The sequence below is a fragment of the Ischnura elegans genome, chromosome 1 (assembly GCF_921293095.1).
Source record: "Ischnura elegans chromosome 1, ioIscEleg1.1, whole genome shotgun sequence".
Classification (NCBI taxonomy): domain Eukaryota; kingdom Metazoa; phylum Arthropoda; class Insecta; order Odonata; family Coenagrionidae; genus Ischnura; species Ischnura elegans.
In genome coordinates, this window is record NC_060246.1 from 92481166 (window position 1) to 92507930 (window position 26765).

At 38.5% G+C, this 26765-nt stretch overlaps 2 protein-coding genes across 2 annotated transcripts in view; one reads left to right on the forward strand and one right to left on the reverse strand.

The window, feature by feature from the left end:
• Window positions 1-26765, forward strand: part of LOC124165975 (adenylosuccinate lyase) — a 400694-nt gene that overhangs the window by 364286 nt on the left and 9643 nt on the right. Inside the window, exons 2-3 of the mRNA XM_046543529.1 lie at window positions 25059-25262; window positions 26560-26684. Coding sequence (XP_046399485.1) covers window positions 25059-25262; window positions 26560-26684 — 329 coding nt within the window. The remainder of the gene's footprint in view (window positions 1-25058; window positions 25263-26559; window positions 26685-26765) is intronic.
• Window positions 226-23588, reverse strand: LOC124166092 (protein snakeskin). Its single transcript, XM_046543718.1, has 3 exons — window positions 23212-23588; window positions 10750-10956; window positions 226-1342 (listed from the first exon to the last, which is right to left on the reverse strand). The coding sequence occupies exons 1-3, from the start codon at window positions 23260-23262 to the stop codon at window positions 1124-1126; spliced, it is 477 nt and encodes a 158-aa protein (XP_046399674.1). The 5' UTR covers window positions 23263-23588; the 3' UTR covers window positions 226-1123.

Genomic DNA, 26765 nt, shown 5'->3' on the forward strand with positions numbered 1-26765 from the left:
GGGTAGAGTGTAATTTACCGGATACATGTGTTTAGAATATCTTATTTATTGGAATCTCAGCTCATGCCGAAAAAAGCGTTAGTGCGTCCCAATCCCACCAATACAATGATCTCAATTTACCCCTGACTGTATGCAGTAATTAAAGGGACAATTTACTCGGTTCTGTTTTAAAACTTTGAAAATAGTATTGTGGTGGAGATTATTTCAATCATGTTAAAAATCAAATTAGATGTTTATTTCTATTTATTTTCATATATATTACAAATTAGAAACTTCTTGATACAAAAAATAATGATAATACAGCATGCTAAATCGCATGAAACATCCACTCTGGATAGTTTCATCATGAAATTTTGGAGATGAACCACATATATGTTGGCTAAATTCTATATCTCTATTTTAATTTACGTGCTTCGTCGTATTGCTCTTATCTTTGGTGCTATATTTGTTCAAACATCAGACCTATATGGAAATAAAAGCAATAATGGGCGTTTAAATGCTCATGCACTGCAAGCAATGTGCACTCTACTTTCATATGCGGTGGCATTGTCATGGGAATTTATATAAATGATCAATGGTTTTTTATTCTAAGCATGAACGCATATTTTTCTCTTGCACGTGTAAAAATGTACTGAATATTTGGGTGTGAAAGAATTTCTTGTTCAATTGCTCATGTTACCCACGGGAGATGGAATCTCGCGATTCGAGGAAATTCAAAGGATTTTAATGATTGGGTTTTCATGAAAAAAAATTCTCAGTCATTTTGACTCAATTTAAATTTCGGTTACCACAAAAACCTTTTACAAATTAGTTTTCTTCCATGTGCATTTTTTGTAGATATTAAATATTTAAAATGGGAGGCTGGAAGCAACATGAGCTTCTCAGAAGCACGATAAAAACTTTCTCACCTCACTTAAAAGGTTTAAAGATACATTTTTATTTTCATATAGGTATTTTTTTTAAAGTCCATCTTAATCCTTATCCACCCCTATCTTGCCACTGTAACGTGTACAACCGCTTCGTTCTATTCTTCATCCGGAACAACAGTTTAAGATGTCTTCACTGGAGCCCCACCCAAACGGCATCACCATCTTCCCGACTATTGCAACTCGGGCCGTTCTCTTTATTCTTTGCTCTTGGCGAAGTGGATGAAGGAGAGAACGGTGTCGAGGAGGTAGGTGGCGCCGGTGAGGACGCAGAGGGAACCGAGCGCCAGGCCGACCGACCTCTCCGTGTCCACCATCTTGTACTTGTGCTCGTTCTGGTATCCGTGCCAGTAGTGGAGGGCAGTTCCGCCCACAGCCACGAACATGAAAGTGCCAATGAAGTTCATGATGATTTCCTGGAAGGAGAGATTAAAATTGTGAGAAAAGAGGAGGAGGAGGAGCGTTTTTTTTCTTGCGTGCAGTGAGTGGATGGAGAGGTTGGGGCGATAATTAAGCGAGATTATGGCGGTAAGAATTCACTGCAGTCGAAAGGGGTCAAGGCCCCATTTCCCTCACTCTCTTCCCATTTGTCTGTTGTCTTGGGCAGCGTCCCGCATGAGATTGGCAATTTCCAGGGTTCTTTCCACGAGGCAGTGGCGTGTAACTATGGGGGGGGGGATGAGGGGATGTATCCCCCCCCCCAAAGCCTCAGAGAAATCAAAAAATTATTTGATAATCTTGTCTGGATATGATATATAATAACTGGATCTGCTAAAAGTTTAATTTTAAGGGACAAAATGATGTAAAATGCATTTTCAGGCATGTTATTTTTAAAAAATTTTCATGAAATCGCCGTTTCCTGGGGGGGATAGCCCCCACTAACCCACATCAATCCCCCCCAAAGCTTATTCCTAGTTACGCCACTGCCACGAGGAATTTAGGCGATTCATCCTTCCCGAGTCCTTAAGAGAACGGATCACTCCCTCTCGACTGGTCGTATGTTGTATATTTAAGTGATTTGTCACTTGGTTTAAACGTACGATTATTATCAAAGTATTCTACCAATTAAGGTAAGGTTTCCATGGAGTACTTAAGAAGCATTTTGGCAGCCTCCCCATCCTTCATGTATGTTAGAATTTTTTTAAACTCGACAAAATTAATATACATTAGATGTAAAATTTATTTTTATGTATACCAGGAAATTTTTGTGAGGCTATTAGTCTGCGAAACAAATGGTTATCAGCATCATATTCAGGTACTGATTCAGTAGTTTAAGACTGCCAATCGTGTAGTAGCCTTTATTGTGCATACAATATTATTGCAAGTACTTCAATTCACATTAAGGGCTACTTCCGTTCAATTATCTAAAAATCCTATTTTCTTCACTCCTCTCCATAGTTTACCCAGTAGTATACCCTCGAATACTGTTTTCATCACCCTCTCCGCTAAGTACTCGCTCCCTTCGATTTTGTTTAAGATGTATCTTATCTAGAAGCTGCTCCTTCATATATCACCTGGGAATTTTCAGGCTATATACAGTCGACCTTAGTCAACATTACCCTTGCCTCAAATATGGCATCTGAGATGCATAACCAAATTGGGGAGGTAAAAGTTTTAAATTTTTGTTACAGATATATTTTGACCTGGGTCTACCTTGTCTTTTCTACGAGTTTCAAAATGTTAGAGGAAATTCGATTCGAGTGACATCTTACCAAAAGAGACGGATAGAGCGGGAGGGATGCATTGTCGAATGAGACAATTTTTTTGACGTTTTTTTACTTAAGTGACATTTTTAGGGAAGGAGGTTACGAGATTTTACTACGCGAGAAGAAACGTCCTCTTGTTGTTCTTTGGGGACCGGGTGTTTGGAAACAGTCAACGTAGTATCTCTTTTTCCGTTGCATCTATATCTGGATGAAATTCAATAGAAAAATGGGACCTACGCTCGTAAATGGTGTATCTTTGGATTTTCCGTGGTCTCAGCATACCGCCTACGTACCAAAACCCAATTGAACTAGTTTACGTTACAATAGAGTGCTATCAAATTTTTGTCGTCATTTATTGATAATTTACCATAGCAAAAATTTTCCTCGGACCGTATTGGATCTATTAAATGTCCGTATTTCCATATACATTCGTCAAAAATAATTCATTCCTTTGTAGCACTAAGCAATATATTGGCATATTTTCAAGATACTAAACAATTATCTGAATATAATGTTGATAATCCTAATATCGCAGATTTATTGCCCCCTAAATATTTCTTAGAATATGTTTTAAAATAAATTTTACGTTGACTTCTTATTGAGTTCTTCAAATTTGAGAAATTCCAATGAAATGGAAGAAGTTTAGCCGATGACCCGGAGTGACCTAGACGAGAGTCTTGGAAGGAAATGCAGCATTCGTGAAATCCTGAACTGTCTCTAATTTGGAATGTCCGTCTCGTCACGCTTAATTTATCTCCAGCCCACGTACCAGTGGAGGAGCGTTTGCGTCCCACTCGAAAATTACTCATTCTTTGGCAACATGGGGACAGTGTTTACTGGCCTGGTCCGCGAGAAATTAGGATCTAATGGTCAAGGCAGAACAAAAAACACAGTGCAGTTCCGCAAACTTTATGCTGCTGCCGACTTGTTTAGACGGCCATAGCGTTATTCTCGAGAAAAACAGAAAGATCAGGTACAATATCGAGCCTAATACAGGGTGTCCCATTTATCTTGACCACCCGAAATAACTTTTTGTCCAGATGCAAATTCAAAAATGTGTCAAGCAAATGTTCATTAGCCGTCATGGGGTCATTAATCAGCATGATTGCCTTCCTTGTAGCTTTGTTATTTACAAAGATATGAACAGCGGTATGTCTTTTTTAAATGGCACCCTATATTTGTTATTCGGCAATTCATTTCCTCTCCTATAACTCCTCCTGTTCATATCTTTGTAAATAACAAACCTACAAGGAAGGCAATCATGCTGATTAATGTCCCCCTGACGGCTAATGAACATTTGCTTGACACATTATTGAATTTGCATCTGGACAAAAAGTTATTTCGGGTGGTCAAGATAAATGGGACACCCTTAATAGCCAACAACGGGAGGAAGGGGAGGAAGGAATGCGGGAAGGAGGTAAGGGGAGGGTGAAAAAATAAAATGAATGACGCCATAGCCGTCGAAACAAGTCGACAGCAATATGAAGTTTGTGGAACTATAACTGTGTTTGTTTTGATTCTGCCATGAACATCTCCTTTTTCCACCAAGTCACGGCAAAAGCAGTTGATTTTTTTAGGATCTAATGCTTTCCCGGCGAATATTGCAAAAATATAGGCTATTCGGTCATCTAGCCTGGTAATCTATCTCTCTATTCGGCCGAAGCTTCGAAACCCGAGTCGCGTTCCATCATCAGGGCTTATGGCGAGTGGATGAAGTAGGCCAGCTTTTATTCTGTTTATCGGGTGTCAGCCAGCCGAAATTTCCTTAGAGCCTCCTAAGTTCTCCTATGGGCCTCGTAATTCTCCTAATGCGAGGAAACCTTATGGGAGAATTCGGTTGGCTGACTCGCGGCTAATCACGTGAAACCTGACACCCGATATACAGTATATAAAAGCTGGCCTTCTTCAAGAAACGAATGTATGGGATAGACGTCTTGAGATTTAGGCAGGGGAGGCCAATGATAGGGAAATAAAGAAGAAATAAATCGCGAAAAATCGATAAAAATTCGATGACAGCAAATAAAAGCTAATTTCATCAAGACGCACACACACATGCCATAGCAGAGAACATTACAAATCGATGACATAGCTGCACTCGCGATGGCCATATCAATCCCTGGGATCGATATCGTCGGCCTGTTTCGTCGACTGGTGAAACCAAACATCAGCCTCCCAAACGGAACAAATGGTTCTGAGTCCTGGCTGAAAGGACATTAATCCAGCTACCAATACGGGTCTAAAAGTACGGGAAGAAGATGAACAACTGAATCAGCTGCGCGCTCACCATGTATTAAAGTCATTAATTAATGTTTATGTTCTTTTTATTTTTTAGGATTATTTGGCGAAGTGAATTGTAAACCCAAATGGTTTTTAAGCTTCTCTCTCACACAAACTACACATTACTCACGACATGAATTACAAACGCTATTTTATTTTCATTATTTTTTCATTACACTTGTAGTGGTGGCTCTAAAAGCAACCGGGACAGTTGTTACACGCGCCTTCGCCGCCTTCCAGAAAGTTTGTTCCTGTTCCATTCGCCATCAGCCCTGAGAACGCGACTCAGGTTCAGAAACGTCGGTTGAATCGAGAGGGAGACAGGTAACCCAGCTAGAAGCTCGAATAGCCTTTTTTATCACGAGAAAGTAAAAAAAAAGATCATTCCAGGAATCCGGGAGAGCTCAACGGTAAAGAAGACTTCCTTACACTTATTGGATAACCGTATGGTCCGAAATTTCGGGTGTGAATAAATTCATGTTCCAGTTTATGAATTTATGCAGGGTGTCGAGTGCCCGGAAATCTGGAAGACTCTGGAATCATGCGTGAATTTTAAGTCCCTGGAATTATGCTTGAATTATTCATGAATGTTGAATTTTATTTTTTTTATATTACTATTTATTTTATTTTACGCCGACCTGAAATTTCAGAATCTTTTATTTCAAATTCTTTTTCCAAAAATTTGCCATTTCAGCTCCCATTTTACGGGATATGTTATGTTCAAGTATGCTTAACTATGTATTGATTGCATTTCAAATTGCACTTTCTGAAAACACATATATCTTATCATATAACGTATAGCTCTTTTAATTATGACGAATGCCTTGAGGCACAGAGTGAGACATTCATTAATTAATTTTAAAATTTCTGTTACTAACAAGTAAGTGAAGTTACTGTTGTAAGTGTAAGAATTCAAATTAGGAGCATAAAATAATACATAAATGTAATATTGTTTAAAAGTATCGAAGAAATTTTGATTGTTTTAAAGTTCTCATCTATCGTGGTAATCACGTAATATTAACCTGGAATTTTGTATAATTTCCTCGGAAAACGTGGAGTCATCCATGAATTAATGCTGCTTTGATTGGCAGTGCGTTTGATGGAGTGGAAACTGCAGCGTTCGTTTGGGGAGATGAGCGAAAGAATTTCCTCTCGAGCGTCACACGCGCGCGACTCGGCTATCATGTGATTCTGCATTATGCAACAAAAAGGCAGGAACGTGCCCTTCCCCACTGCAACCTTGAAAAGCCCCTCCTTTATATTATTACCTCCTCTCGTCGCCGATTCCCGTAGGCTGGATTGCAAGGCCAAACAAAGTGTGCTGCTTTGAGAAAACTCTTTCGAAGTCTTTCTTTATGTACTTTTATATCTCGTTTTATCTGATTTTTAGCTTTCCATGTATATATTTAGCCAAGGAAATTTAAGTTCAAATTCAGCATAATCATTCCCTTCAATCCTGTGAAAATTTCATTGAAGTATAAGCGAGGTATAAGCTAATCTCCTCTCTGGTATAAGCTAATAGGCTATCATTTGCGTGTAAAAACACCTGCTTATTGGCTTAGCTCGAGTTACAATAAGAAGGAGGTTTCGATTTTGAATAATTTCAGCCTTCTTTTTCCTCAATCTGTCTGGTTTATGTTTTTTTCTGTTCTTTTTCTCTTGCTCCTTTGTAAATAATGCGACGCCGCAAGCTAGAATATAGTCCGACACTGTGATATATTTAGGATATTATGGTCGATATTTGATATTCAGCGCTGTTAGCTCGTCCCAATTTTGTGTAATTATTCTTTCGATAAAAGCGGTCAAAATAAATAAATAGCCTTTTATTTATTTTATGATTATTTAGGGAGTATTTTTTCAGTAATCAACTATCAAAATTGGTATTTATGCCATATGGATAATGAACCGGGTATTTACATTGTACACCATTTACATTTACCGGTATGTACATTGTACCCCTTATTGTGAGGATGGTCACAGTCAAGGCCGCCCATGGGGGGACGCACATTTGAGAAACATTTGTGGGGCTAATTGTGTGAGGTAATGCATTAAATAGTATTTTGTAATGAATTGTTTTACGAGAATGTTCATCATCTTTGGGAAATTATTATTAAAGTATTCCACCGATTAAGGTAAGTTTCCATGGAGTGCTTAAGAAGAATTCCAGGATCCTCCCTCCCCATCAACCACTTCCCTCTTCAATTCACAATAAGGCCTACTCTCTTTCATTCCATCTAAAAATCTTTTTCTTTCTCTCCCTCGTTTACCTAACATTCTACTCTCTAACATCGTTTTCAACATCCCCTCCCCGCTAAGTACTCGCTTCATCCATAACTTCTGTCTCCTCCGTTTCTCATCAAAAAGCTGCCTCTCCTCACCCACCATGTCCAGCACTTCATTGTTTTTTTTTGTAATTTCCCTCTTCCTCTCCGTCGACTTCACCTTCTTCATTCTTCGCCACACCCACACCTCAAATGCCTCCAGTCTTTTACATACCCCCAAAACAGTTGGATTTTATTTTATGGTTGCTCTTGGATGACCTCAAGAGTTTTTATGCTCAACGTGACTAAGAAGTATCAAAAGCTTAGACCAGCATTGAAACCCCAACTTCAGTTTTATTATGGGCAGCGGAAAAGTTAGCGAATAAAATAATAAAAATAGATTTTCTTGAATTCCGATATTTCTACTGCTTCATGACTGTTATGTATAATGTAAATAAAATTTACAATCGAAATAAACAGGATGAAAACAAATTTATAGTCGTAGTCATCCAAGCACAACTATCACGTGATCTCGGATTTTGCCGCTTAAATCTTGTACTCAAGCGCAGGAGCTGAAGACGACTCTGGCATCTGTTTACTCTTGAGATTTGTATCATCACATTTACTCCCTATTTTCGTCGGTTGCGGTTTCCAGAGCGCGTAGCTCAAGTTTGTATACCTTGCGCCTAATGCGATGACCAACATCCCTTCCCTCTCACACCCTTCCTCATTTCTCCTGATTACTTTTTTTGAAGCGGAAGTTTGGGCATTCAAATGGCTCGGAATCTTAGGCCTGGTGTGGGAGCGAAGAGGAGTGAAGGGCCACTGTTTCTTCGCGATGAATGGAGAACGCGTCTGTGCGTGCCTTCCGCCCCAATTCCCATAATGGTCCGAGGAGACTTCCGGTGGAGGAGGAGGGATTCCTTTTGCTCTCCTTTCCCGCCATCCTCATCTCCTTCTTCCCGCCAGATGGTGGGCGTGGCCGGTCGAGTCGCCACTGTCTGTTTGTGTGTGGCCCATCACCCATCCTCCCACACTCCTCTGGCCGCTTCCTACTGGCAACCCTGCTGTCTCGGAAGCATAACTCCCTCTCTCCACTACAACAACGGCCCCTGACTCTTTTCCCCCATTACCCTGAGTGATGTTATGGCTTTTTATAACCCGTTCGTTGTGGACTCGAATTGAGAATGACCCACGCCCGCTCTGAGGATAGGAGGGAGATGCCTGGAAGAGTTTTTACTCTAGTTTTTCCATCTTTCTCTCCACGAGAGTAGAGTGAAGCGGGTCTTTTGTCTTTCTATTCTCTTCTTCCAAGGGACACTCTATGATGAGGTCAACTCTGTTTGGCGAGATTAGGTGGAACAGCATGCTTACTAAAATGGTCAAACTTATTGTACAATCCACAGGCTTATAAAGAGTAACAACGAGTTTCTATGCTTAGCGTCGCCATCTGGTCATATAGAAACAACAAGTGTCTTTTTTTCATTTCTGTTTTCTCGCAGTCTTTGAGGGCCATCGAACGATTTGCTCTTACATGTCACTGAACTCATACTCCGAACTTCTACATCTGCGAGGTTACGTGCAAGCCACCACTAGGGACTGTGGCACGAAGTGATTCTACTCCAGAAATGCAGCACTCATCCCACCCTTAACTTACCATTGATGGAATGACGATGCCCTTCCCCGCCCCCGAATGCAGCCAAAAATGCGCCTGCGCCCTTTTTGGGAAGGGCCTGGGGTCATTTACAGATATGGGACATGCATGCAGCTTTGAACTTTTTTTCTCTACTCATGTAATTAAGATACAATTATTATCAGATTATATAATACGGGAGTCATAGAAGATAGTTAAAGCACAGCAAAAAGGCCATTTTTAATGCTTAAATTCTGCGCAGTTTTCTCATTAAAATGCATGCAACTAAAAGGCCATATACATAAGTATGAATGAATAAAATATATTATTTACGACCCTTTGATAGCTTAATAGTTTAATAAAATAATTAGAGAAATGGGAAAATACCCAACAATGTCAATGATTTCTCAGGGTAGTTTCAAAAGTTAATTGCTTGGTATCATCGGATCTCACTTGTCTGTATTCCCGAATAGCAACACACCATTGACCACCTAGAGCTAATATTGAGCTCCCGCCAATCAATCGACGAGTGGTCAAGTAAGTAGCAGCCGAAAAAACCGCTCCGAGTAATAACTGAGCGCTCAAACTGAGCTACTGCTCACAGCGGTCGGATTCAGGGGGAAAATCCAGTGCTGTTGTTGTAGCGTTGTGAGCGCTCACACCCCCTGAATGCCCTCATTGTAGAGTCACGCGCCCTCTATTCTTCCGCCCCGTGGCATACTCTCCTCTAACTCATCCAGAACGCTTTTGTTTATCCAGGGTAAGCGCGCTTTCCTGGAATGCAAATGGCGGTTCAGAATGGGGAGAAGATGGAGCATGTTTTGGCTTCCGTGCATGCGATCGAGTTCAAAAAAGAAAATAGCCGAGCCTAAATGACTCCTCACCCTCTCCACTCGTATATTATGTGACTGGTAAGGTCGGTGATTGGCCAATTCCCTGCCATGGATTTCGCTTATTTCGAGTGTAAAATTTATTTCCATTATATTTTGCTCTCATTTAGTGGATGGGGTATTATTGTATGAATGAAATATATCTTTTGGCTTTAATTTATTGATAGAGCCACCGCTCTTTCCCGCGGTGAATTTCACATTAACCCTATTTACAAACGGAATGGCATTGGATTCCTAAATCCCTGAAGAGTATGGACAAGTCGCTAAGGGAAACGTTGTAGGTATATGTGGGAAATCCTACCCGGTGTGAAACCCGAAAAATCTTCACTGCCATTGTTCGCAACTCATTGCATGAAAGCCTTGAAATTGGAAAAATACATTTCCGAAAGTTTCGGCACACACGTATTATTACTTAATGAAAAATAGAGGCCTACACACCTCGAACTTGTTTGCATTTATAATTAGAGACCAAGAATAAAACTCATTCTAAAGTATCCATAATTATATCGACATTATTTTGAAATTACTTGCCTTCAGTTCTAGTCTCATATTTTGTCTTGTGCGCTATATCGAGCGCTTTTTAAAGACTATTTTAGACAGTATAAAAAAGGCCGACTTTTAAAACGATATGGGATAAAACGCGGTGGATTGCATGAAAAGCATTGGAATCAAACTTTTACCTCATTAGGCCCCAAAAACAATTGGGATGGATGGGTTAAATGCGATAATCGCTAGAACAACAGTGCATTTATTTGAAGATGTGGAAATGAACAGTATAATTTCAGTAGGTCCGACAGTATTTGTTGCAAGCAGCATGCTTTTGGGTTGTGCACCGTGCATTGTAGTGTTTGTACAGCAGGGAGTTTAAATTCAGGATGACTATCGGTGATTTGCAGGCTGCAAAACTGCAGGATGAGCCGTATCCAATAATTTCGAGCCAATCCTATTGTTTCCCCCGATAGCTTCTAACCCTCGGATATTTTTTCGGGTTTTCCCTGTAGGTTCCCGCAAGCATATAATCCCTCTGTAACATGATATGTATATAGCGCTACTTACCACGAGGGTCTTTTTCTGCTCCGTGGTGCCGAAGCAATAAGATATTAGAACGGCGCTGGTGTACAGGAAGAATCCCACGAAGACTCCCGAAGCCACTATTTCCGCATCAGGATTCTTCTCTTCGTTCAGGTTCCATGTACCTCCGACTCCCAGGAATTGGCCTCCGTAACCCGTTCGGTAGAGAACCAATATGATCAGGTTCAAAACCTAGGTTGAAAGAATCAAAGTAACATAATTTTAATCGAACACAATAAAAAGTATTTTTCACGAAATATGGATTCTCCGTACGTTTGGATAAAAAATGAACCTTGATATTATAAATATTTTTTAATTAATCCCCATATTTTTGGCTTTCGTTGTTCACAAACCTTTTCTTGAGGTGCAATGAGAAGAAACGCAACTTTGTGGAATTTTATTGAGTGAAATTAATGCCTAATGGTAATGTCTCCTAAAATTTAATAGTTTTTAACTCTAGTTTCGACGGCCATTTAATTTCTAGTCATTACCTACTTGTAATATAGCTCATGTTATAACGTGAAAATGAGTGTTACTGCTTGAACCGTGGGCAAAAATAGATACCTATTACTAATTTGACTTCACTTTGAGTGCTAACAGATGTTTTATGGGATATATAATGATTATTATCATTCCCAATGAACATTTCTAATCGAGGTTAATTAAATATCTTGTAAAAATGTAGGCTGGATTTTTCGGGTTTCGCCGCGTCGTGGTTGCGTTGGTGACAACAGTTTCTCCTGCATTCCAGCAGGCGTCTTCAGGTCGGAGTGGAGGTGGTCAGGTCGACCTGAAGACGCCTGCTGGAATGCAGGAAAAACTGTTGTCACCAACGCAACCACGACGCGGAGAAACCCGGAAAATGCAGCCTTCATTACCAGCGCACTGCGGAAGCCTTCGCACCAACATCTTGTAGAAACTTTAATTAAAAGGAAACAAATCTCGCATGCAATTTTAACTAAAGTATCTAATCAAATTGAGGTAGTTAATTTTTCAACGTAGCATCCCACGGAATAAAATTTTTATAACGGAGTTGTTTTAAAATTTATGAAAAGTTTTAATAAAATTTTCTTGGAAATATTTATAACGGGAGTGCTTTATTTTCTAATGGGTACGTAACTACTGTAATTAAACATGATAATAAAATAGCATATATTGCGAAATATTCATTAAATTTGCGATTAAAAAATTCAATTCATAAACGAAGAGATATTGCTAAAATAACATTTAGCGGTTACGGCTAAAATATTAAATAACTTCATCGGTGGAACAATATTATATTTTCCGTGGAATTTGGTGATTCTCTTAAAATTTTGGAAGTACAAGCCACAGTTATTAATATAAATCTATGAAAGGATTTTTCTGTGTAAAAAAAGGTGAGATTTAGATTTTTACATAACACTCTTTTTACCTTTTTAGTTTAATCTTAATTAACTAAATCAATCTCTTACTTTAGATAGAAAAAAATAAACGTGATTAGCTGTGTATCAATCCTCATCATAGAGGACATAATAACGGGAAGTTAATACTGTATTTAGTGCAAACAAGTAAAGAATCATTTCGAGAAAGTTTTACTGCTTTGAGAGAATTTTTTTAGCTCATAATTGGTCAGATCCGAGTTAGCATTGTTTTCGATCCATAGTAATAATTTCTTGGGAGAAAAAGATTTAACTTATCTCTATTATTTGGTAAGAAGTATTCCAACTCAGATAAAATGAATAAGGCACATCGTAGACCAGTGCTTTGCAGTTACTACTGTGGTACTGCTTGTGTTTATATCTTGCACTTCAGTAGAGCATGATTACTCTGTGAATGACTCGCTGAAAAGTACCAACTAACACTCGGTTCTCCTCTTATAATGCGAACAGGTTGCATACTTAGTTCTTAACACTATGGTCTGGATAACTTGAGGAGTTAGGGAAGTTTTAGGATTAGTAAATTGGACATTGCAATATTACCACTGAGTTTTTTTTGACGCTACGAGTTTGTTGTTACAAAGAACATTATCAAGTGTATCAATCAACATTATCAACGCACTTGATAATGTTGTTTGTAACAACGAAATGCGTAGGGTCAAAATAAAACTCAGTGGAAATACTGCAATGTCCAATTTTACTAATATTAAGAACTTCCACCACATCGTGTCTCACATCATACAAGATATAGGTTTAAAGGTGTTGAAGTATGTCTTTATCGTCTCTGCTGCGCTACGCAATAGGAAGCAAAAATTCCGAAAAGAAAATAATTTATCGATGAGATTTAAGAAAGATTTTTTGTGCCTTGCTCCTAAATTCCTTACTTTTCTCTGATCAGTGGCGTAACTATGGGGGAGGATGAGGGGGATAGATCCCCCCCAAAGCCTCAGAGAAATAAATAAATATATTTTAAACTATTGTCTAGTTTTGACATATGATTACTGCATTTACTCAAAGTGAAATTTTAAGTGCCAAAATGATGTAAAATATATTTCCAGGCATGTGATTTTTCAAAAATTTCTCGGTTGCTCGCAGGGGGGCCTCACTCTCAGACCCTCCCATCCCCCCACAGCATATTCGTAGTTACGCCACTGTCTTTGATAATTTCAGTGAGTAACATTGTCGAAGTCCTGGATGTTTGCTTTAATTTCTCTCATACCTATATTCCCACACTTTCAAACCAGCACTTTCGTACATTGAAAGTCTTATCTTGATATGGCTTATCACTAGCCGAGACTCTCCGAGAGAGTTCCTGTCAGCCTCGGACAAGGAAGCCATATCTACTCAATGTCCGCCATACTTTTTCCTCGGTTTTATCGCAGATAACATGTGTAAATAAATGATGCGGCTCTGCCATGAAACTGCTCAAGAAAATAAAAACTCTTTTCGTGTAACATTTCAGAGTGAATTCATTTGTCCATGAAATTACACTACGGCATCCAGTGCTCATTCAATGGGGAAATTCAGATGGTGTAGGTGTGAGCTGAATTAGGTGTTATTTGTTTATTTTTCACCGTCTGTATGAAACAGCTCCTACGAGATAGTTTTTGAACCTTTTATTTTTATTATGAGTGATTTTTATGCGCAAGGGCTCTTTTATATGAAAGAATGAGTGCAACAGATTTCTATGTCGTTTCTCGATGCCATCAAAAATATATACCTCTTTGGGATCAACGCATGTCAGTTTAATATTTTTTTCCATAATTTGTTCTTTCAATTCCGTCGTATTTCATGTTATTGCCGTTCGCCATGCTTTATCTGCAGTTGCAATCGTGTATGATTAACGGCTCGAAAGTTCCTTAGTTTTTTATAATTTCTCTTTAAAACTAGAAAGTTATTTAAAACCTCATTTTCAACTTTAAACTATTTCAACCCTCTGCTGAAAATACAAAATTAGGCCTTCTTTAAAGTTGTTTTCTCATGAACCACTCTAAACTTGAAAATATTCTCAGATATATCATACAATTTTACATTTTTCATCTGTCTGCACCCCTTTCTATACTGATCAAGAAATAATTCAAGTGGTCAGCTGAGAGATAATTTAAGGGGCTGTCACCCCAATTCAGTCAAGTTTCAAAGAATCTACCGACTTGGTGTCTATAGCCCATAACCAACAATTCCTCTTGTCCCAATCCATTTGCTGATTAGAGGAATGTTGTGAGTTGCATGCTGATCGGAAATAAAATATTGTAAACACGAGTGGTCCCAAACCATCCCCCAAAGTGGTCCCCAAATATTTTTACTAGATGGTATGTATTTCGATATTTTACTCAGCGAAAAAATAATGGCCCATGATCGAGAAAGAGTGACAACGCTCTGAAAACATCCTGCCGAAGTACCTACGTCTTCGATAATTTCGCTTCAATTAACATTACATTTCATGATTAAATATAGAATCTTCACCTAGCTCTCTCTGTTTTATATTCGGATAAAGTTTCAAAGTATAAACTTAAGAAATTGATTCACTACTTAGGAGTTTGCAAGTTTACATATTACTTAAATTTGCCCTTTATTGTGGACTACATTTGCATTGATAAATTGTTGAAGAAATAACTCTGATTCACTTTATCTAAAATTCCTAAATATTATTAGAGATACAGCTGTTTTTTTTCACAATGACATAGGCCTGTGGCAACGTGTTCTTCTTTAGCTTTGTGACTTGGGATATTCCTTCCACATGGGTACAGAGACAAGGATGTTAGGCTAATTTAGATAAGTACGGTGAACTTTAGCTCTAGTGACTTGTAAATTTTAGTGAATTGCAGCGTATTTTGTGGAATCTTTTAGATAAACTGAAAGACTTGAAAAAATGAACCGATTACGCGTAGTTTAATGAAAAAGAGAGATGGCAATTTTTCACAAATTTATTTCATAACGTACATGCTACGCGACGCTTTTCTACCGTCAGGTCATTCTCAAGTACAATGTGATATTGAGATAGAGACATTGTACTTGCGAATAACCTGGCGGTCAAAACGCGACGCGTAGTTCGTACATTATGAAATAAATTTCTGAAAAATTGCCATCTCTCTTTTTCATTAAATTAGGATGTTATTCCACTACATCTCGCCTTGCTCAGTTACCTACTTTTGTTTGAATACACGTAAGTTAATTTCACTGTTTTTGGCAAACATTTAGAATCCAAATAAATCTTGGAATTTTCTAATATTTAGTAAAAGCTTTTATCGTGTGTTGCCGTGATTTTTTAAGGATACCTAGGTTCTCGACTTTGGGTGCTTACGAAAACTCGACGTGGCATCGTTCATTGGCTCAAGTCGGATCTCTTGCGTATCACTGCGGGGACTCGGAATGCAAATTCAAACGGCTTATCCCGGGAGAGAACGTCATCCCGTTTCCTTTCTTCGCGGAGCCAAAATGAAAAAAATTAAGCAAAACCATTGTGTGGATAATTGAATATTAAGTCACTCGCTAGAGGGCGAGATGGAAAGACTGCTTGGCGTTGCAGTGCGAGAATAATCACTTTGAATGGTGCCTCGAGTGGGAGGAAATTAGGGAAGGAGCATAAGTGTGTCTCTGGAGTGTTTTAAGGTCTTTCTTCAACAGATGTGGGTGAGTGTGATTTCACGCCTCGTGCTGTTTCATCCGTTTATCATCCTCTCTCCAAGGCGAATCTCGGGCACCACCGTCAAGGAGCATAGAACGGCAGCTTTAGGCAGTTATCATAAAAAGAAAATATATTTTTTTTAATTTGTAGATTAACACTAAGCCGAGAAACCAACTATGCACCTACTCCTTGAAATTTAATTTCTATGTCTTTGAAATTTTGATGCAATATCTATTAATCTATTAATGATCTATTAATGAACTATCACCCGCTTTTTTCGACCCCTAATAATAAATCTCACTCCCAGAAGAGTGTGACCTAAACGTATAAGTATCCCTACGAGACAACTTCGTTAAAGTTTTCTTTTAATTAATTATTTTTCTATAAATTTGCCACAACATATTATTGAGTACCTTTGTTATCCATTAGCACTAAAGGTGGAATGTATTGTCGAGTGTTAAGTGTAATACCATCAGTTAAATAGTTCTTAAACCATCCTAAGACTACTATCGCCTCAAATCTCGTCCATGATAACTGCTCTCATGAAGCTTATCTCATGGCCATTCGTTGCTTAGGAGCGGCGTGTGACGTCATTGCCGTCTCCCACGCCTTGACTAAGAATTCTCAAAAACTGAGGTTGGACTAGAACTTAGACCATACTTACTTAAATGGTCTAAGGACTAGAACGCGTGACTCATCAAAACGGAATGTTTGCACCTTTTTAACGTGACGCTTTATGTTGATGGATTTGATTTGAATACTATAATTTACCTTTCATGCTACATTGAAAAAAGTATCTGTAATGAATATCGAGACTACATCCCTCTCCCTTTTTCACGGTTTTTATATCGTGCGGAACATGGGCAGATGTTTAACTGCCATATTATGAAGTCGCAGGTGGGATTTTGCCGGATTTATGGCCGTGTGTTTTACATTTGTCGCTCTCTATGGTCTTCCGACTAGTTTTTTATTTCCTATCTGGTGTATTTTTCTACGCATGACCGCCAGATTGTGGCCAATCAGTGCGATATTATTCCTCTCTAGCTTTTGACACGAGGTATATCCGCCCGAAACCATGCGCCCAACCCATGAGGAATTCTCAGCCCTCATCGGTTCCTTCACATCGATTGTGTTACTCATTTGGTGTGGGTGCGGAACACGTGTAACCCATATATTCGTGATTTGTGGGTGAAAGAAACGTGTCCTTCACCGAGTAAAATGGCATCTTTTCCGCTGTGGTTCTAAATCGTAATGATTTTAATGAGTGAAATAGTAAATTAACATTAATAATGTATCGCATATAAGTTAATAAATGGTTAATATTATATGATCAGTTTGAAAAGGGTGGGTAATCAAGGTATTTATGCTTTAGCAACTTGAAAGGATTGTCGGAAGAAATTAATATATCGAATCGGAGGTGGATATAGAGGGGGGGACACGGGGTCACGTGCCCCCTACTCACCAGACGCTTAAAAAATGTACAAACTTTTCAATACTGCCCCGTTATCGTTGCGTTCGTTTTGTTTTGTGTAATTACTAAAAGAGTTAAATGTAGAGGGTACTTGAAAAGCTTTTCTTTCGCACGTAAATTCAGGTATTTAAAGTTACTTACCAAGTGAAGAGAAAAGAGAAGGTAGTGAACAGAGATGATAAGACGCGAAAGTCAGAAAATCATTAAGGCGACAGAGAGAATGGCATGCAAAGATGGAAAAATCTGTACTGATTTATCCACTGTTGGTCGCGAGTTAATAATATAAAAATATAAGCTAAAGGAAACATGTTAGAAAGCCGTCGAAATTATATATGTAACTTATTAATATTTTCATATTAATTCTTTTATATTAAAATAAAAAGTACATTTCGTACAGTAATTGTTGTCTGTAGTTCTTAACCCTAAATATGAGAAGATCGTTGGCCTGGAAGACCCTTGTGCCCCCCCAAAAATATATACCTGGATCCGCCCCTGTATCGAATTAATTTAATCATGTAATGCAAAGGAAATATGTTTGAAAATTTCGACGCCAAATATTCAGGAAGAAGTAAATCTAGCGCCGTACATAGTCAATTCAATCGGTGATTTCATTCCTCGTGACCAATCACTGATAATAAATCTCTGTTGATATCAAGTTGACCGGTGTAAGCGTCTTATCCGATCAACGATTGATTGATCGGAACTGTTCACTTAATCTTGTAGGGAAGAGGTTTTTGAACATGGAATTTTAATTGTTGCTGTCAGCCTTAAAATAATTTAATTTGCACAATTTTCATCTTTTAATTGAAAAAATTGGGCATCAATAAATTTCAGTGAATAGCGTCCCACCAAATGGGACTTCTTTTTAGTTGCTTCCTCGACGGAGGCATCTCCATTTACTGCACTGCTCTGATATGTATACTAATCGCTTATTTGTGCCCATGTAGCTATGCAAATTTTAACACGCAGCCCGTAGCCATGGAAAAAGGCTGCCGACTTTTCCTATTGACTGTTCTCGGAGACAACTTTTGTCAAAGTCCTTCAGGATAGTAGACTTCCTTGGGGAAATGTTATTATATCTTATGCCGAAGTTTACTTAAAAATATTTTGTGGAAATACATTGCTTAGCTCAACAAATGAAAATGCTTTGAACACTACTTCAGTAGTATTTTACTCTTGGTTTTAATTCAGCCGATTGGTTGCGATGCTATCGTTATTTATATTACGTAATGATATTATATATCGTTATTCATAACTTATTGGCTCAACGAATGCAATTTATTGACGATGCAGTATGTGGAGTTTTTTTTTAGTTTTACTAAGGAGAGATCAATGAGGTTGGCGAGTGAAGGAGTTCATGAATATTGGAAAACCCTAAACACGTCATGCCATGTTCGTATACAAGAGTATTCTAATATTAGCTTTAGAGAAACAAAGTCCCAGACTGCGTTGAAAAAGAAACTGATATAAACGCCAAAATTGATGGGCTGGATGGAAACTAAGCGTAGATTGCAAGGAGGAATATAAAAAGGTTTTACTATAATCTTCATATTATATACGTAAAAATAACAAATTAGCAACCAAAACCGCATTTCCAATGACATTATAAAATGACCAAACTGATATAAAAGTTCGTGGTATTAGTAAAAGTTCGCTTTGTCTCCCTTCAGTAAAGGGAGAACACCAATTTACCCGCAAGAATGTAATTTCTTTGGTAAAATATTAAAAAAGGGTTATATTTAACCTCCTTTGATGCATTTTAGCAGATTAATCGCACCCAATATCATATCATGAAGTGGGCCAGGTGTAGTTTAAGTTCATAAAAATACCAGGTTATTTGAAAACGCACCACAATGGCCCACTCTGTCTATCTGTTTTCCGATTCGGCGAAGTAATGGCATTTCAGCTGAGCCAAGAGTCGATCGCTTTTCATGCAACCTTCATAAATCTTTTAACCGTGACTCTAGGTCGCTTTTTATTGGCGGGAAAAGCCTTGTGATTTGCTTTCTTCATCGTTTACTAGAGACGATTAATGGCCCCAATCGTGTCCCTGGGAATAACGAAGCCAAGAAATGCCTCTCCCCCACATTGCCTTAATCTGGTCCATCATCTCGGTGCATAGACTTTTCACTGCATAGGATTTCAGGTCGAAGTTTCATTTTTCTGCGTCAGGCAAGCAACTGGAACCGCTGTGGAAGTATCCACTTACATATCTGAGTTTCTCATTTCCGCGACGTGCAAATCGATTATTTTTTTTGCTTCCACTCGAATTATTGAACCTATCGGAATATTTTTTAATGATAACATCAGATTAAGGGATTCGGAATACATTATAATAACTAGGCTTGCTATGCATGATAGTGGTGCGGTATATCCGTCATTCCCTACTCAGTTAATTTGCTCAATAGAAAGAACGAAGCGAAATTCCGTTAGAAAAAAACTAATATTAGTTTAGTAGCTTTCTGACAATGGAAAGGCTATCTTCAAAGAAGAAGAAGCGTTTACGAAACCTCACATCTAAATTTACTTCTCGTCTGGTCGCGTGTCTTTCGCAAAACCTTCTAAACTGACCTGGAAGAGACGTCCTGTATTCACTCAGATAAGCGCACAATCCACATACTTCAGTAAAATGGCGAAACTGATGATAGCCGTTGGAACCTAAAAATTTTTTGACAACAAATAATAAATAATTCAATTACTTTCTCCCTAAACGATCCAGTTCACTTGTCGCTTAGACACTTTCTTCATATTTTGATTGAATGCAATATGCACATACACCCAACTTTTTGAAACAGATTCACATGATTTTGATATAATTTTAGAGGCAGAAGTACCTCCCTCCAAATATATAAAAAAATAATAGAACAAAGCCTCTAGTGAGTTTTTGCCACCACCTAAGATGATGATACGCCACGAATAAAACGTTGGCCAGCTTGAATAGTTACTACTCAATTTCATGATCGTCTTCAAATTAACCACATGCTGGACACTTCTGAGAGCAGGCACAATGTTGATAGGGACAAAATCATTGAGATTTTTTTCTCGCGGCGCTAATATAGTCTTTGGGTTTTGATATTAGGAGAAATGACGATATTAATGATTAATAATGTTAATATGTACAATGCATGAAATTTCAAAATTAGCGAGGTGTTATGGATGGCAGATATGTCGCCAAATTTGAAAATAATTCCACGGTTCTCTCTTACAAAGAAGAAACTTGAGAAAAGAGGAAATGAGAGAATTATTCGATCCTTCTGTAGTCACTTTGACATGGGGTTTGTGTTTCACTATTCTATTCCTTATCTCAGACTAAAGAGTCACCCGGTAATTTTATATTTTCCTCGTAAACGTTATTCGCGTCCTTTTATCAGGTGGTTGAGGTGAGGGGCAGTGATTGATTGACAGTAATTGAACTGCAAGGTGAATTCTAATAATTAAAATTAGTAAAAACAATACCCTTTTACACAAAAATGAAGTTAGTCCTTCACTCTCTGGTTGTGAATTTTTTTTCGAATAAATTTTTGTATTTCGTGCTCCCATGTTTCCCTTATAATTTATAAAGTGAAATTTTGATTCAAAATACAGTTTTAATTTACAGTTTCTACCATTTAGTTTGTGTTTATAATTATGATAATTTTTGGGAAAGGGTAAAAGAATCATTATTTTTGATGATTAATTATTAGTTGGCAGGATGGCAAAGGCGTTATAACCTTTATGTTTTGGTACTTTACTTTGAATTTTGTAATTATATATCACCTTATACGGCACCTACAATATTTCATAGTTTCGGTATTTTTTGGGAACGATAACTGTCTGCAATATGGACTAGTGCCCAAAACATACCTTCTCCGGAGTGTTAGAAAATGAACCATCATTAGTAAATAAATATGACTTATGATTTCGCTTTGATTTGTTTTATAATGCGTTGGATTGTTGCATCGAGGAGAGCTCTTTCGGACAATTTCGATACCGTCTAAATAGACCAGAAAAACTCTCAGATTAATGCCACAATGTGGACCTCTTTGCTGTTTCCTGCCGAAGAACATTTAGTAGATGGGCAAAAATTTTCAATGGCAGGCTTCCAGGATCTACATCGATCGAGAATCAATTCAGACCCTTCAGTAAGGAGTGTAATCCTCTTGCTACGCCGCTACACGGAAAAAATATTTTAGTTAGAATATCCAGGATCAGTGGCGTAGCGAGGGGAGATCCGGACCCCCACCCGGAACCCCCGAAATATAAAAACAAAATTTCTTTCCTTCGTAAAAGAAAACAAAATTTTGAAAAATCATGAATTAACAAAAGATTTCTTTGACTAATGAAGTCGTTTCGATTATGAAAAGTGTTGAAATTTGCTCAAAATACTCTACTCAGTACACTGCTTTTCAATAATTTTCCACCCTGGTAATGCCGCGCACCCCCCCCCCCCCCCTCCAATAAAACAAAACACTAAAAAATAATGAATTTACGAAAGATTTCTTGGACAAATAAAGTTTTTTTTTAATATGGAAGGTGTTAAAATTAGTTTAACACCCTCTACTTAATACCCTGTTTTTCAAAAATGCTCCCCCTGATTTTGGACCCCCCCCCTCCGAACGAAATTCCTGGCTACCTCAATGATCCTGGTAATATTTCCAATAGCCAGTAGTAGAGCCATGCTCACTGTTACAACGCCGTGTTGTAGAAAGTAATCTGGTTATTATTACTATACATTATGGTATTTGATATTTTTCATCAATAAATTAGGGAAAATTTGACCGTAGAACTCGGGGGTTTAAGTTACACTTGAATGTCCCCTGAGCCGTTGTCTTGTAAAATTAACCAGGCAGCCGTTACCCTACCTCTCGGTAATGCTGGTCTGGGTCTGTTAACACCAGCTATAATTCTGATAATTTTAACGATGATTCCCGTTATACCACCGTAGAGGATTTCAAACAGGATCTGTGTGGTAGTTAACTAGTTACTACACTTTTTCTCCTTGCTTACCCTTCTTAAGGTAAGCTGAAATTGTCAATTTCGCTGCAGGACCCCATTGTGAGACTCTGGACGTCGAACTCGGTTCCTCGTCCGTTCAAACACCTGTGTTGTGGTACCATTGCGGGCATATCTTGAAGCTATGACTAACGTCGCCAGCATTAAGATGAATCACTCCTGATAGTCTTTTTCATCAATATCACAACCTGGCTTTTCTCGTTATCGTGTTTGCACAGCTTATCTGAAGCCGCGCCCGACGTAAAAGACGCGCTTTAGAAAAGTCACCTGCCTCGTCTTCTTGTTCATTCTATGTCATTAACCTTGGTTTTCGGTATTTTAATAATTAATAATGAACTCCATCGAAAGTTCTTCCACGTTTTATAATACGTGTATAAACTTTTTTTTACCTCTGGCCTGAACTTGAAAGTCGCACAATTGAATATCGGCTTCGTGGAATAAACTTTTATCGTGCAGTCTTCTCCGTCGCGATCGAGAGGTTGCCAGCGGAGATTATCAGTCCGGAGAGAGATATGTGTTCTAGATAATTTCATGTCCGCAGGTTGAAAAGACGAAGGGACCGTGTAACCTATAATGCTCATTTTACCGCTAAACATTTGATGAAATCGATTCTCTAGAATTTTCCGCTAATATATGGAGTTAATTCTCCGTGCAGTATGTTCCATCGTTAATCCTGGAATACTTTTGGTGATTTTTTTTCTTTTATCGTCCTGACAATTTCAATCAGACCAGGGGATCAAATTCCAAATTTCATTTACAAGGGGGAAAGTTCAGTGATCGAACTGTGAAATCCTGTTGCGTCAAATTTGTTTCTTTTTTATTTGCGTCACCCGGAATAAAATTGGAATTACGGAAATTCTTTCGTTTTATCTCACTCAATAGTTCATAATTGACATGGAGGGCTGTGGTCATTGGCAAATTCAATTAATCAGGCAAACACTCACCAGCTTCACCACCTTGATGACGATTGATCCAATAGTTGGTGCTGACACCATCTTGAGTCACTCTGCAGCAACGTATTCAACAATGGTAGATTCCGTCTACGGTAACAAAGTTAGGTCCCCACCCTCTGGGCAGGCGATGACGAAACCGTTTCCCCTTGGTCTCTGTAGTCTTCTGAAGGCTAGCGTACTCCTCCCGGTGTCAGCCGATGTGACGGGCCTCCGCCCGACTTCTTATGAGTCTGGTGCACCGCAGGATATGCGCCAAAATTGGTGTGGTACCCTGAATAACCTCTCAAAATCACTGTAATTACATCCGTCGGGATGTGATCCGCTTTCTTACTCGACGACCTGTGGAGAGTAAGATATCTCAACCCCAACGCCCACAACGAGTGATATACCTTGAGCGCATGCGCACTGTGACAAGGTGTATCGCTCTTATCGTTGGCAAGATAGTCAGATGAGATAAGCTTTCTGTCGCCTCTTCCGAAATGTTTCGTCGTGACTAACTTTCCCCTAGAATTCGCCCACGCAGTGTATGTAATTCATGCCTGTCCTTTTACGTCTACGTTTCTCTTCTGGATTTATTCGTCACATTAGATTTTATTAATGTATAAAAACTTGAATCTTCCACTTCGGCATAATTTTGCTCAAGGGAAGAAATAAATTATCGACAGATACCCGATTAATTAGGCATACACTCGTGCCAATACATTTACCTTCTCTTGACCCATATGTTTGGTTTTATATTTAATTGGGATGAATCATTTTTAAATGACAGCTTAGAAGAATTGTATGATGTCCGTGATTTTGTGATTTTTTCATTTAATTTAGACTTATAATAAATTGATCCACTCAATGACAGCTATTGATAGCTAGCCGTCTTACTCTAGACCTCTGTGTTAATACTGCTAAATTTATTTCGAATGAAACACCAGCTGAATTTGGGTTTAATATTCAGGAATTATGACAGCCATTTTAGAAAGAATAATTTGAAAAAAAAATTAATTTATTTTTTGGAATGGGTACATTAACATCTTTCATCCCGTTTAGGAATCTTGATCACTACCTGACTCAGTTGAATCTTCAGTCTCGTCTTCCATTAATAAAAAATACCCTCAACTCTTTTGAAATTTGCTTCCTTCTCGTTGGTTTTGGTTTATTAAGGGTAGAAAATACCAGATCTGATGCCTTTTGAAACCTTTTTAACAAGTCCTCAAAGCCACCCTGTAAAAAAAATTAATTCACCCTGGAGTATTTCCTTGTAAATCTGGCTGCCATTATAAGCTCAGCAGTGGAGACAGGTGCCATAACACATTCGATTTTACGCTTTCTAGTCTTTATTGACGTTCGGAGGGGGGGAGGGGGTATTTCCATTTGAAAAAAAATTGGATGTGTGCTACCAGTTTTAAAATTTTATATTCGCACGAATTTATCCTGCCCGTCCTCAATTGTAATCGTTCCGTAGTATATTTATTTCAATTTTCTGTCTTCAGCGCACATGATTGCGAAATAGTATGATAAAACCTTTTTGATCCAGTTTTGATAGCACCCTTGATTCATGAGTTCAACGTGTAATTGGTATTCAGAAAGAACTGTCATTCACATTTTCATTCGCGTTATTCCAGTTTTGAAGAATAAATAATATATAGGTATATAAACTGACGGTTATGAAAGTCGCTTTTCACAGTTGCGCTTCTTCCGGTCCCATTTTCATCCATATTGCTATTCAATAGTCAATCCCTGTCTAGTCCTTCCAGTGGTGGAAATACGTTACGTGAATGGAGGTGTGGAATATGTAAATTTCCATTCGGTGTGATTCTCTTACTAATTACCGCTCTATTTCGCAGGAATTGGGACTTGATATCACCAATGAGCAACTTAAAGAAATGGAATCTCATCTTTACGACATCGACTTCAAGATGGCGGCGGAAGAGGAAAAGAAAACACGGCATGACGTCATGGCCCACGTGCACACCTTTGCCGCCATCTGTCCATTGGCCGCTCCGATCATCCATCTGGGGGCTACATCATGTTACGTTGGAGACAATACGGTGCGTACTGTCCTCACGGAAACTTGACCATTAGCATTCCACGAGTTGGCTCCGTATTCTTATTTTTAGTTGATCCTATATTCACTCTCAAATCACTTAAGTTGTAAACTCTCAAAAGCACTGGCTGGTGCTTCATCGGTTACGATGCAGTTCGCTTTGTCTCTTTATAACCTGTGAAAGTATGAAATTTCTATCTCAAAGCTCCCCATGACGCTTGCGCTCGGTAACGAGGTATCAACGACGATATTTTTTTATTATTGATGTGCCCCTAAAACAGCATCAATGTGGCCTTTTACAGCGGGGAGTATTCAGTAATTAACAGTGAACGATCGCTAACACCCATGTCCTGGACAGGGGCTAACTACCTCGGCGGGACTCGAACTGCGACCTTCGGTTCGGCGGGTGAGAACTCTACCCCGCCGCCGCCGAGGCCGACAATGGTGTGTTTTTTACAAAGGTTGATTTGTTGTCTTGATCCCTTGGTGCCTTGCCGCTGGAAATTTTACTCAGTTAAAAAAAATTCATCGGATAAAATTATTAAGCCATTATAATAGGGTGGTTTCCTATTATTTTTTTATTGCCTAAATCGAAAGATTATTACTCCTGGAGTACGTATTTCACGCTTTTAGATTTTTAAATAACGATATCTATTTTCGCGATTAAATGAAAAGTGAAAATTTTCAAGCGCGTGAAAACGCGACGTCTAAGTATGAATGATGGGAAAACTCCGTGTGACGCCGTTCTGGTTCCCGCTGCCGCAAGTGAGGTGACCTTGGGGCGAGGGTTTGAGCGCTGATACGACGCAGGATTCTAGCAGGTAGCCGAGTACCCTGCCAGCTGGTAGCGCTTGTATTAAATAAGGATTATTAATACCTTATCAAACGAAGAAAACTTTCCGACCTTAGCCAGTTTTAATAGGTGATTATTAAGACATGTTTCCCTGAGCTCTGTGCCTCACTAATCTGACCTTTTTCAAATGGGGATAAAATTGACCATTAACATTCGTCTAAACTGGGATTTTTAAAACCAAATAATTTGTATATTATGAATACACTAATGGTGGGTAATGATTCGCAATCGATGGCTTTCGTTATCTTTGATGAAGGAAACTTCCCTATTCTCTCAAATGGTCATAGAATTCATCTTCACTTTCCCTCTCTTCGTCAAAATTGTAGTGCCTCCTCAGAAACAAATGTAATCCACGATTAATTAATATTTTAATTCAGTATTCAACGAAGTGAATATTTAATCCAAATCAGAATTAGTCATTATTTTGTGTCATTTGCTTTTCCTGCAGGATCTGATAATAATTCGGGATGGCCTTGATATTCTCCTGCCAAAGCTGGCCTCTAGCATTCAGCGCCTTGCTAATTTTGCTGAGCAGTACAAAAATCTTCCGACCTTAGGATTTACCCATCTCCAGTGAGTATATATTTATTTTATTTATGTCCTGTGCATTGTATTAATAATAATATGATATTGATACTCTGTATGGATTCCATG